Below are 12,263 nucleotides of genomic sequence, written 5' to 3'. Positions count from 1 at the left end.
ACGATTGGTCTCATTTTTCCTTGTGTCTTCTAGCGGCAGCTGAAGGGCAAGTCTTATCCTGGGAACACTCCTTTCTCACGAGGTCGTCTGCACCGACCCAGGTGCTGGAACCCTCCTCCAGTCCCCAAATCTTAGCTCTGTGCCTCGGCCTGCCCCGCTCACATCCCCACTCTTTGTCTCGTATCGTTGGCTTCAGCCATATCTCCCTCGGGACGCCTTCTTCGAGCCTGACTCTGATGCATCCTACAGACTAGTGGAAGCTTCTTCTGAAAAGGATGCAAGATAAGCTCAACCAAACACCCTGTGTTGCTCAAATTCAGTGTTTTGCAAGCGGCAGGTCACAAATGCATTAGTGAACCAGGAAATCAAATTAGTGGTGACAGCCAGCATTTGTTAAAGAATGAGGGAATGAAACAGAATGGAATTGAATAGAAAATACCAAAGAATACCACACACTGGAAGGGTAACTATCATTCCGTGAACCTTTCTGTTTCGGGGGTGTGTGTGTGTGTGTGTATACTGGGTTTCAACGTAAACAGATTTCTTATGGTGGGCTGCAGTCAGACATGTCCACAAGCTACTGCAAACCCACCCGCCATGTGAACATAAGCAAGACGAGATCTCACTTCTTTTCTATTCTATATACAGGCGGCACTGAAAATCTGGAAGTAAATTTGTCCATGTTTGATAGATGTAGAATGAAGAAGAAAAGCATAAATTCTGGCATTTTCCAGCATTCTTTAGCTATGAGACCTTGGAAAAGTTAGTCACCTCTCTGAGCTTCCATTTTTCTCTCTGTAAAATAGAGACAGTGACGACCATGTCACACAACTACTGGGGGCTGACCTAAGCAATATAAGGAATGTAAGTGCATGGCATAGGACAACAAAACTGGTATAGAGTGGCTTCCCCTGAAATGCTAGTTTTCTATTCTTTCCTTTCCTGAAAGTTCTAGAAGAGCAAATTAAGCCCATACCTAATGGAACATCCCTTATCATTGTGTTCAGTTCTTCCTTAGTGTTTTAGGTGATGCTGGCAGAATTTAGAACATTATCCTATTCTGTGGGCACAGCCTGAGGTCTAGAAAGTCGTAAGGATGGAGAAACAAATCTTTTGTGCAATGTCGTTTATGCCACATTGATAATTTCCCAAGAGGAGATAAGAATAGAGCTTGCAAACAGAGGGTTCATTTATAATCCTTACTTCAGAAAACCTTTCCAAGCCCAAGTGAACATTTAGGAGCTTTTACTAATGTTTTCGGAAAGTGGATAACCAAATGTTTTCTCCATTTCTCTTTAAATATGAAATATTTTTCTTTCATTAGAGGGTAATGTTCTGAAACCAGAATAAACCATTACAGCACAAAAATACCTGTTACAAGAAGAGGAATGATAAAGAAATAAAACCAGAAAAAAATTAAAATCTTGGTGTGCTCGAAATGATGATTTATAGGACAATTTGTCTTTGGACATGTAGGAAAACCCACATGTGCATCTTAATGGATGCAGTTAAGAAATGGATGGGGGAAGTTCGCTCATGAACACTGGCTTGCTCTGGATGTAACCCTCATGTATCACATTTCATGTTCTCACAGTGCACAGGATTCCACTCGCAGGCTCACCTGACGACGTCATGCTCACATTATTTCCTGATGTATCTTTCACCATTAGTTGAACAATTTTTAACAAAAACTGAATTTGGGAACCAAACACTGCATCAGCACCGAATTTGAACTACTGATTGCTTCAAACGACTACAGTGCTTCCCCTCCTGCAGTAAATGATTAGAAAGTTGCTGAAGTAGACATTGGCAGTAAGAAAAATGCCTATAATTATAGTGGGTGTTTAGCTATGCAGAACTTATACTCTATGGCTTTTTCCACTGGAAACCAAAAGCATATTGATTTCCGGAAGCGTTTTCAAAGAAATTCTCGAGTAAATTTATTTTCTGTTTCATTTTGGATAACCACAATGGAAATCTGACACGCAGGTGCCACGTATGCTGGAATTTTAGGCCGCAGCGACTGTGACAGGAGGAACCTTTCCTCTCACCCCCAGAAAGTCCACTTGGCTGGAACTGTATTAGAGTTCTGCTGCTTGATTTGTAAGTTAACATGTCACATTTAAGAATGTCTAGAGCAGAAACAGTCACGGAGGCCCTGCTAATAAAATCTACTACACGGGATTGGCGTAAAGATAACAGGAGATGGTGGCCGAGGGAGGCAGGGAAGGGGGAGAGCTCACATCAAGTAATCCCTGTGTGTCCAAGGTGTTATGCATGCTGAGAACTTGTAAAGAACCAAGGTAGACACACCAGGCACTTTTACTGTATCTCAATAATAAATGAGATTGAATAGAAAAACGGGATATGTGACAGGTGAATAGTGGGTTCAAATTACTTCACGGATCAATATCACACTGCGCTGAACTCAGGGTAGGAATAACTTGCTCGTCTTCCTTCAGGAGCTTCCTTGAAGAAAATACATTCGAGACCAAACACGTGTGCTCCAGGAGCCTGAGGATGCTCGTCTCCCGCAGGCGCACAGCTTTCCAGGTTCTCCGTTTCGCTGCCGGTGCTAACAAGAGCAGCCCGTGCGCCCTTCCCTCCTCACCTGGGGCCACACTGCATCATTTATAAGTTCTCTTTCAGAACAACTGTCTAACACGTTACACACCCACCTAAGGGGAGTGCGAGCTGCACCAGCTCTCCCCAGCATTCCAATACCTTCTCCAGAGGAGCTCAATCCAGAGAGCCTTATTAAAGTCAAGATAAATTACATCTCATTTCCCCTGATGGATCCCGCTTGCCCCTTGGCTGAAAGGAGAAGGAAAAATTAGGCTGGTTGGACCGAAGCTTTATCCTTCCTGAGGCTGCGTATTTCTTGCTTTTCCCATGGTCTCCTGGTAGACTCTAGAGGTGTGTTTATATACATTCCAATAACTTTCCAAATTAGGCAGACAAATAATTAATTTTATGAGTTATTCTTTTTCCCTTTAACATACAGGCATTTTAATGATTCCCTTTTCAGCCTCAAGGACCCACTCAGTCCTTCGGGCTTTGTCAGCGAGCGGTGCTAAGAGCCGCGGGACCCTCGAGTGCACTGGGAGGGTGCCTGCAGCAAAGAAGCACGTTCTGAAGGTGCCCACACAGCCCTGCCGAGCTGCGGGGCCCAGAGCAGCCGCGGGTTTCCGCTAACTCCAGCGGGGGCGACTAGGAAGGATCATGAGGCACTCCACATGCGGCAAGCTGTGAGACAGACCGTCACACCACTTTACGTGTAGAAATTGTATATCCTCCGGGTGTGACTCCTCAGCAGGAGTCACCGTAGAAAGTGGGGCAGAGACTGCTAGCTGCCCTTCCCTATCCATTCCCCCTGCCTTCCTTCACAAGGGACAGAAACGTATCCAGCGGAAAGACCACATTCCAGGCTCTCCGACACAGAGAAGTCAGCCGTAGATGGGACTTCCAAGAAAGTTCCTCCAAGGCAGGCATACTTGCATACTTAACCACCAGGCACACCCCTGTGTCTTCCTCCTTCTAGAATGTGGATGCAACAGTTGGCATTGTAGCAGCCAGCTTGCAACCATGAGGCAAATGCTAAAAAGATAGCAAAGCAAAAAGAAGGAGCCTGATTCTCTGGTGAACACGGAGCTCCCGTTACAGCCCTGGACGGCCCACTGCCCACCCTTTGTGTGAGAAAGATAAAAACACCTCTATTTCGTTTACGCTACTGTTACTTTGGGTCTGTTTCTAGCAGCTGGACTCCATTCTCAACCAATACAGAGAGCAGCATACCTCCTCCTCGGATGCTGTCCCACCAGAGACCCCAAGAAAACCCCTTTTGAGGGATGGGCTTCACGCTGACGGCGTATTCCTCTGAGCACCTTGACTGGCAAGACTCCAAAGCACGTTGGCAACACCAAGCTCTTGACAAACGAGAGCGAACGCACGTCAGCAAGGCCGGCTTCTTTTCCAGTCCCTGCTCTTGCTTCACGAACGTTAGTCTAGCCTCCCCGCGGAGGCCGCAAGTCCCCAAGTTTGACACGTCAGGTGTCTTCGCCGCTCTCAGTGCCATGGTTCATCGCACAACACTGAGCACACAGTAGGCACGCACATCAATTCTTGGATGTCTGTGTTCTCAATTTTATATTAGCTGGGAGACTGACCCCAAATTTCTTTCTGTCCAACTGCCACTACAGAAACATTCAAGTAGATACTGGTGGCTGTCACAGTAGGAGGAGGAATTGGGATGAAAACAACAACAACAACAAGGATGGTGTTCGCGTAACAGCTCCACGCTTTCCAAGCCTGTTCACGTGTATGGTCTCATTTTCCCTTCACAGCCACCCTGAAAGTCGTCATGGCAGACATAAATGTCACAATTTTACAAATGAAAAAACTAAGGCACAGGGAGGTTAACGTGGTTCTTGAAGGCAGATAAGTAGTAGATATTAAGAGTCAGGCCTGGATGGACTCCCAGGAAACGGCCATAGGCGGGGGTCACGTATACAGAAAGGTGTGTGTGTGAAGACTTCTCACAATGCCCCAGCCTCCGTCACTGTCTCCCTAAATTATTCATGGCCCCTCCTCGCTGTTGCCATTTTTCTTTCTAATGTGTCACTTTCTGATCAGATAGCTTTTTATCTAGTGCATTCACTCATCGACCCCAGACCCAGGCTAGTACCGCCTGGTCCTCCCTCACACTCCGCATTCTTCCTGACCTTGTGCCAAATCCTCTCCTATTTCTCTGCTACGTTGGGTGGGAACATCGGTTCCAGGACAGAATTAACATGCTTGCTCCCTTTTGTCCAGCTGTGGGACGGCTGCTTGCTCCCTTTTGTCCAGCTGTGGGGTGGCCGCTTGCTCTCTTTTGTCCGGCTGTGGGGCAGCTGCTTGCTCTCTTTTGTCCAGCTGTGGGGTGGCCACTTGCTCTCTTTTGTCCAGCTGTGGGGTGGCTGACCCAGAGGCTCCTGAGGAGCAGGGGGGATGAGCACAGTGTGACTGCACCTTGCTGTGGGGCCAGCTGCCTCCCTGGCTGTGTGCCCCTCCTGACACCCGCCAAGAACCTGAGCCTGGTTTGGAGTCCGTGCCACAGCCAAGTCTCAGGGACAGTGTCGCAACACCGTGGCCAACAAGCGTCTCTCCTCCGATTTGTCCTGGGGCTCAGGCGTGTCCCTCAAACAGAGGAGGGTCAGGTAGGTGGTGCTTCCTGAGGAAGCCTCAGAGGCTGTCACAAACCTGAGAAACTCTGTCCAGTGACTGAGGGACGGGTGTTGGGTTAGGACCAGGGTCTGGAAGCAGAGCGTGAAATGACCAAATAACTGAATTCCAGCAAGCTCGGGGGACTTTCCCCAGGGACGTTATAACCACACTGAGCACACAGGCAGTCTAAAACACGCATAGAGAGGAAGGCCGCACCACTCAGAGCAAGACAAAGCCACCCGTTTCCTGAGCCCACACCGATGGTTGGGGGGGAATGAAACACTGCCACTGAGTGTGTATGAGAACGGCTTCAAGATGTCAAAGCAGAAACACCCCGTAGTGAGCAAAGATGTGAATTAGGACCATATCTGCTGGGTGGCCCTGAGACCCGCTGGTGGCTCCAGGCTCTGGGCTCCAACACCAGCCATCCAACATCCAGGCAAAGGAAAGACAACCCTGTCACAGAAACTGAGATGCCAAGGGGAAAGCCACATGCATGGCATCATTCAGAAACATTAGCTCATAAACAGTTAAAAGAGAGCAAGATTGTGAACCACATTTTCACAAAGAGCTAACAGAAGTCAGGTTCTCCCTCATGTGAGGAAAATGAATCTTCCCCCTGAGCCGAAGCACACTCAGGACGTATCCTAGTCGAGATAGCTCCATACGGAGGCGGGAGCCCACCCCGCCATCCGCCATCCCCACAGAGCCCCGTGCACAGGCCTGCCAGTCTGGGCAGCCAGGCTGTCACCAATCAGGCCAAAATCACCTCTGAAGTCCCACGGACATCCAAGGCTGCTGATGTCGCCCAGAAAACAGTGGTCCTGACTCCGAAGACTGGGTATGAGCGCTGGTTCTGCTATTGGTAGCCACGCGATTTCAGACCGGCCAAATGTGAGCTGGCTAACGTCCAGTTTCCTTGTGCATAAATGGTTGCAAACAAAACTCGCCCGGTTCTATCTACACACTGCACGCCATCTGAGGGAGGGGCTGTCTCCCTTCCTGTTTTTGTGCCCAGTCCTACCATCCAGGACACATTGGGTGAGAGTTCACGGGGCTTAACTGCCCTGCTTTGACAGGTTGTTGTGAGGCGCAGGACAGGGAAGAGATGTCAAGCTCTTTTGAAAACTACAAAGCGCCACCCAAACATGATCGCTCGCCCTTCTCACAGCCATCGTCAGAGCCAGGGAAGCTCATCACTCAGGGCCACACTACCGCTTTTTTGACTCTGGGGTTGCTGCCACCATTCTCAGCTCCCCTCCCATCTTGTGGCACACGAACCGACAGACTCAAACTCCTAATACAGCATTTTGAGCCTGTCACTTACAGCTCTGAACCTTTAATGGCTCCCTGATGCCAACGAATGAAAGCCAACTCGAAGGCCTTGAAGCCCTTCTCAGTTAGGCGGAGACCCGCCTCCCTTTGCCCTGCACGGAGCTCAGACGCACCGGCAATAAAATGAAGCCGTCGCCATTCACAGTAATAGGGGATTATTAACAGCAATAGCCGTCATTTTAAGTGTTTCCAAATTTATAGTTATTTTATTAAATAGACTAATTAAAGCAAACATTAATAGTCCAGGTTTCCAGCTATTTTCATTTTCCAATGAATAATCAAGAATTACTTGCCGACGAGCAGGTCCTTCCCGGCTGTCTTGCATTTTAAACATCTCTGCTAGTCACGGTGAAAGCCGGACTGACTGCACTTAATCTATAAAGGAGGATTTATGGACTTAGGGATGACAACAGACAGCCAATCAATAACGGATGATAATAACAGCATGTAATATCAAGGAACATTAGGTCTCAGGCATGGTTTGGGGAGAGAAGTGGGCAGTTAGAAACCTTATCATTGGAGAAAGGTCAAGGCCTGGTAGCAATAAGGACGCCTAAGCAGACGAAACCACATGCGCGAGGCCGGCGCGGTGCCTGCTGAGTGGGGAAGGGGTTGAGACTTTGTAGGCACCCCTCCTCTGGGCAGGACAGGGCTGCTGTGGGGCACATGGAGTCGCGTCCAGAGAGGATCTGAGAGCGCTAACAGTGAACTGCAGGCCTGGAGGGTGTTTCCAATGCCTGGCTATTCCTGGGCCGAGACCTGGGTCCTCCAGGAATCAGGCGCTGTAGAAAGCCTTAAACTGACGGGGTTGGGTCTCAGCACACATATGTGAGAGCCACGGGCTCTATAGCATTCTGCCTGGTCATTTTTGGGGGGTGGGTGTGAGGAGGCGTTTCTATTGATCTAGTTAATTGCTTGTGTAAATGAAAAAGAAAACCAAAAAGAAAAAAGAGCACCAAGTTGCAAATTCCATTGCCAATAATCATACTACATCACTAAAAACAAAATTCTAAATAATCCTTTCCTTTGAAAAACAGTCCCAGTACCACGTAGGACTCCAGGCCAGCTTTACTGCAAAATATACCACGATTCCGTTTAGAGAAAGTCAGTTCCACAGAAGGTTTCAAGAATGAGTGGACTAGTTAAGGCGTGTGTGGAGCTCCTTCCTGCCCTTAGTAAGCAGAAAAAAGCAGTTAGAAGATCATCTGTTTCCTTTCTACAGTATTGCTGTAGCTTCGGAATAGATGGAGAGATTAAATTAAACATGTGACGAATTTCCTTCTAATTGCTCCCTAGAGGATCAAATCCTGTATTTTTATTTCTAACACGCTCCCGCCAAACTTTGCACATCCTGCTCCCCAGCAAAGACTGCCAGCTCGCAGGAAAGCAAGCTTACCTCCTTGTAAGGTGTACTCGGTCACCGCCCTGCTGAAGACGCCCAGGCCAGCCCCGTTGTAAGCTGCCACCTGTATTTCATACTGCGTCCAGATGATCAGCTCTGTCACCAGGCAGTAGTTGACCTCTGGGCTGGTGATGTTCCTCTGCTGGTACTCCCCAGGCAGGCCGGCCAGGCGGTACCTGCATCAGACCGTAGAGAAATGACTTGAGCCAGGAATCGGGTTTACCTGCGGTTACTGTGCGTGGTTAGAGGAAAACGGAAGTCAATAAACTACAGTAAAGCCGAGAGGTCAGCCTCAGACAACACTACTTCTTAATTCAACCACTAGAAAAGGTATAATCTAATCTCACGGTGATTATAAGATCCGGGCAAAACAGAACTGACACTTCAACTCTGTTAGGGTTAAGGAAAAATTATAGCTTTTTAAGTGTAATTTGTCTAGGCAGTATGCTGACTTAGTACCAAAAATCCCAGACGTGATTTCTAGCGGGGTGCTGCCATCAATCAGTTTGAGCAATTCTTTCCTCCTGTGACTCCGAAACGTGGGGAGAAATGGAGAGCCAAGCAGTGCGTTGCCTCCTGGTGCCTGAGAATTGAGCTCCCAGCTCTTTTTCCAGTTAGGAATTCTGGATTTGTCCAAGCAGGTCCCAGAACCAGGACGAGTGGATTTAAAAGGTGTTCACACTCCTAAAATACTAGTCCAACACAAAGTGGGACAAACTGCTTTTGAGGGTACCTTTGTAGAGTGCTCTTCAGTGCATTAAAGGCAGAAATTTAAAGTTGTATTTATTTTTTAAAAATGGCATACACGACTCTGGACTTAGAAAATGCATACATTCAGAAATTGCTATTTGTGCTCTCAAAGGACTTTCACGGCATTATTTTGGGCGGCAAGTGTTTTTCCACGCTTCCGTTGATAGAAGTTAATCAGTTCCCCTGGGCGAAGCACGGAGCATGTACTGTGGGAGCAATTTCCTCAGTCATTGTGCAGCTTCCGAAAGCATCTAATTTCTCTCCAAGAAGTAGTTCTTGCCTCAAGACGACGTGGCTTCGTATGATAAGCGGAAGAGGGAAAAGACTGAGGAGGACGCAGAACCAGGGCGCCAGCAGGAGCTCCGTGCCCTGCTACGGCAGGCGGGGGTCTTCCGGCTCCTCCTCTGTGACTGCGGAGTCCCGGTTAGTCACCTGCACTGTCCCCGAGGGCGGAGTGCCTGGACACAAGGGGGAAGGACCTGAGCCAGAGTCACGCGGACCAGTGTGTCATCAAGGCTGCCGGCATCAGAAAAAGAAGAAACCTGGAAATTTAGGCCCTTAAGTGGAAAACAGCTCTCCAGTGAGAATGATGGCTGAAAATGCGCTAAGGAAGCACAGAAATAGCAAGGAAAGGCCCTTCACGAGAATCCGGACTTTCTGAGAGCAGCCTTTCAGACTCGCCCCAGCCCATTTGTGCTCAGTGAGGCCTCTGATAGGGAAAAAGAAACGATCAAGAGCAGGCGGCCCTTGACTGGCAGGAAGGCCCCAGGCCTCGGCCGCCTCTGGCCTAAAGGCACAGCAGCACCCCAGGCCTCCAGCTCACCTGGCGGGAGGCGCTGGGGACGGCCAGTGCTTTTCTGTGACGGGCGAGAACGAAAGGGAATGTATCAAACGAGATTTTTGCTTCATATTCCACCAACCGCCAAGACCTGTTGAACGGGCATCCTTATACCAAGCTACCTGTACTGAGCACGTGTGGGCACAATTCACAGTGGGAGTGGGGTTGCTTTCTATAACGTGATGGTCTTCAAGGCAGTGGACGACAGAGAGAGAGGCTGGCATGGAACAACCCATGCGACAGCTATTTCCCCTTAAATTCCCCATGTACACAACATGAACTTTTAGAATCAATGGCACTGCGACAATTAGATAGCCATTTGGAAAAAGGTGAAGATTGGCTCCACACCCGCAGCAGACACCAGAGCATCCTGTCGGGGGAACGGTGCCAGGACTGCTTAGAACCAATCTGGCACACGCTGGGCATGACTGCTTAAGAGCTCACTCGTGTGGACCCATCACTATACGATATACATTCCAGGGAGAAGCGAAGAAATCTGCTCTGGAAGACTTCGATTGGGAAGAAAACTTACGAGCTGGGTGCCCTCAAGCTAATTCTTAGCTTCTCTGAGGCTTGGTTTCCACCTTCCTAAAATGATATAATCACAATGGCATTTCAGAGGGTTGTTGCCAGAATAAGATGAAACAATGGATGCAAAAGAGATGGGACTCGTAAACCACACCCTAGATATTTCTCTCTGTGAAAACACTGCTGATCTAGGTAGTAAGTTAAGGGATAACTCTGAATTATAAGAAACTAAGGCCGCATGAACCACACACCTCCTCCCAGGCCCCTCTTTACACAACGGTACCATCAAACTGCAGAATTCCTGTCTTGGAAATGGGCTGCTGTCCCTGCCGCGGCAGGCAGGTCGGTCCCTTCTGACCAGCGGCTCAGGGTGCTTTTGTGACATTCACAGGATGTCTGGGAAGGTCACAATTAATGACGGAAGTGCGGGGCGTCGTCCTCTGACTGGTGGGACACGTTGCCCAGGAGACTGCGTCACGCAGAACAAGACGATTTTTTATCCGGAAAGAAACAGGAGGATGTTTTTAAAGGACATAACCCCTGTGTTCCTCTCCAAGAAACACGCTGCCCATTATTATAAATATTTTATTACTGCGCACGTACCCTAACTACTTCTTCTGGCCAGAGCCACGGCGTGATTTACTCGTGTTTTGTTCTTCCCTGGGTTGCGCTGCAGATCCGACCCGGCGACTCGTGCCCTGGAGGACACGCGCTTGCAAACAGAGCTGATTTGCAGACTGGAGGGTTATTTGGAAATGTTTCCAAGCAAATTCATTTTGGCACGGGTCTTTAATTTCTGGAGACTTTGATATTCACAGGCCTTGGGTAGTGCACCCTCACTTTAGGGCTTTCTTGATTTAAACCCCTACAAATACAGATGCCCTCCTTTCCAGCACTCGACTCTCCTGACACCATCAGGGAAAATCCTTTTAACAGTAGTAATGCCACAAAATAGAGAAATGTGCAGTCCCTGATGGGGCCTCATAACATCAGAGAGATTTCATTATTAAACACCATGCCCCGAGCCTGGTTCTGTGGGCTGACTTTTAAAGTCCTTACTTGGCAGCTGGAGCCTAAGGAAACTTTTCCTGCATGTGCTGAAAAAAAGACAGAGGCAGCTGGTGACAAGCATGGTCCGAGACGGCAAGGCCAATTATTTTCATTAGTTGATGAGCACGGAACAAGAGCTACAGCTGGAGCAAGGAGCGAGTGGCATGAACGCAACAGAAAAGTCAGCCTTCAAGCAGCGGGGGCACCAGGCTGTTTTCCGGAAGGCAACTGGGAATTATCTGGAAGCATCCACAGGAACCGGAGCCCGCAGGCGCCCCCTGCCTGCAGGGGACAGATCGCAGTCTCCTCTTCCCCCTTCTTGGAAATGGGAAAGGAGAGATGGGGCGGCCCGGCGGCCACAGGGGCCCTGAGCGTTGACTCCAGGCCTCCAGCCCTCCATGCACCCCTAGGGACAGCCACACGTAGGCCACTTGAGGCAGATAATGATCTGGCTTATGTTTAGAGGATAATTCATACGCTTGAGGAAAAACTCGAAAATAGCAGTGAATTCTTTGTGACAGGCAAATATTACATGCGTATAGATAAACATGTATTAAATGACGAATGGATGATTACAGAAATACGCACTAGGAATGAGCTGTCCTCCATATGCAAAGCAATGGAGTTAAAGAAGCAACACTTTCATAACCGCTCACATTTATCTAAGACATTACATTTATCCACTAAGACTTCTGCTAATCCAGTATTTTCTGATGACACACTCGGAAGGGGCACGGGCTAGGCATTCGGAGGAAGGTAATAGTGGACGTCTTGCCCCATGAGGCTGCTAAAGCAGTCAAAGTACATGTCAGATTAACAGACCCGTTGACAGCAGCACAATCTATCAGAAGAGGTTTCATAATTATCCTTTGGTACTGCTTTACTCTTTTCTTCTTATTTGTATCAATAAATCACTGCAATGACCACATTCAGTGCGTATTTAAAATTAGCAGGAGTTCTGGCAAAGGAGGTTTCTCCTCTCAGACCCAGCCAAGTCCTGGTATGTTCCTCTCAACATGTTAGCAGCCTGACCACCCCTTGTAAGGCAGAGATAGCAAACTGGCCCCTCTTGAGCCACATCTGGCCTGCGATGTGTGAGTACGGCCTGCCCAGTGTTTCAAAATATATTGATATCATTTCCAACATTTAAAAATTGTG

The 12,263-nt window shown here is 48.4% G+C and overlaps 1 protein-coding gene across 4 annotated transcripts in view; it reads right to left on the bottom strand.

Moving 5' to 3' along the window:
* SDK1 (sidekick cell adhesion molecule 1) overlaps nucleotides 1-12,263 on the bottom strand; it is an 857,904-nt gene that overhangs the window by 191,658 nt on the left and 653,983 nt on the right. For all 4 annotated transcript variants that reach the window (XM_070231391.1, XM_070231392.1, XM_070231390.1 and 1 more), the window contains exon 17: nucleotides 7,934-8,115. In XM_070231391.1, the coding sequence (XP_070087492.1) occupies nucleotides 7,934-8,115 (182 nt within the window). The remainder of the gene's footprint in view (nucleotides 1-7,933; nucleotides 8,116-12,263) is intronic.

This window comes from Equus caballus, chromosome 13 (genome assembly GCF_041296265.1).
Source record: "Equus caballus isolate H_3958 breed thoroughbred chromosome 13, TB-T2T, whole genome shotgun sequence".
Lineage (NCBI taxonomy): Eukaryota > Metazoa > Chordata > Mammalia > Perissodactyla > Equidae > Equus > Equus caballus.
Note: the sequence above shows the minus strand (reverse complement) of the source record. Positions and strands in the feature narration are given on the sequence as shown.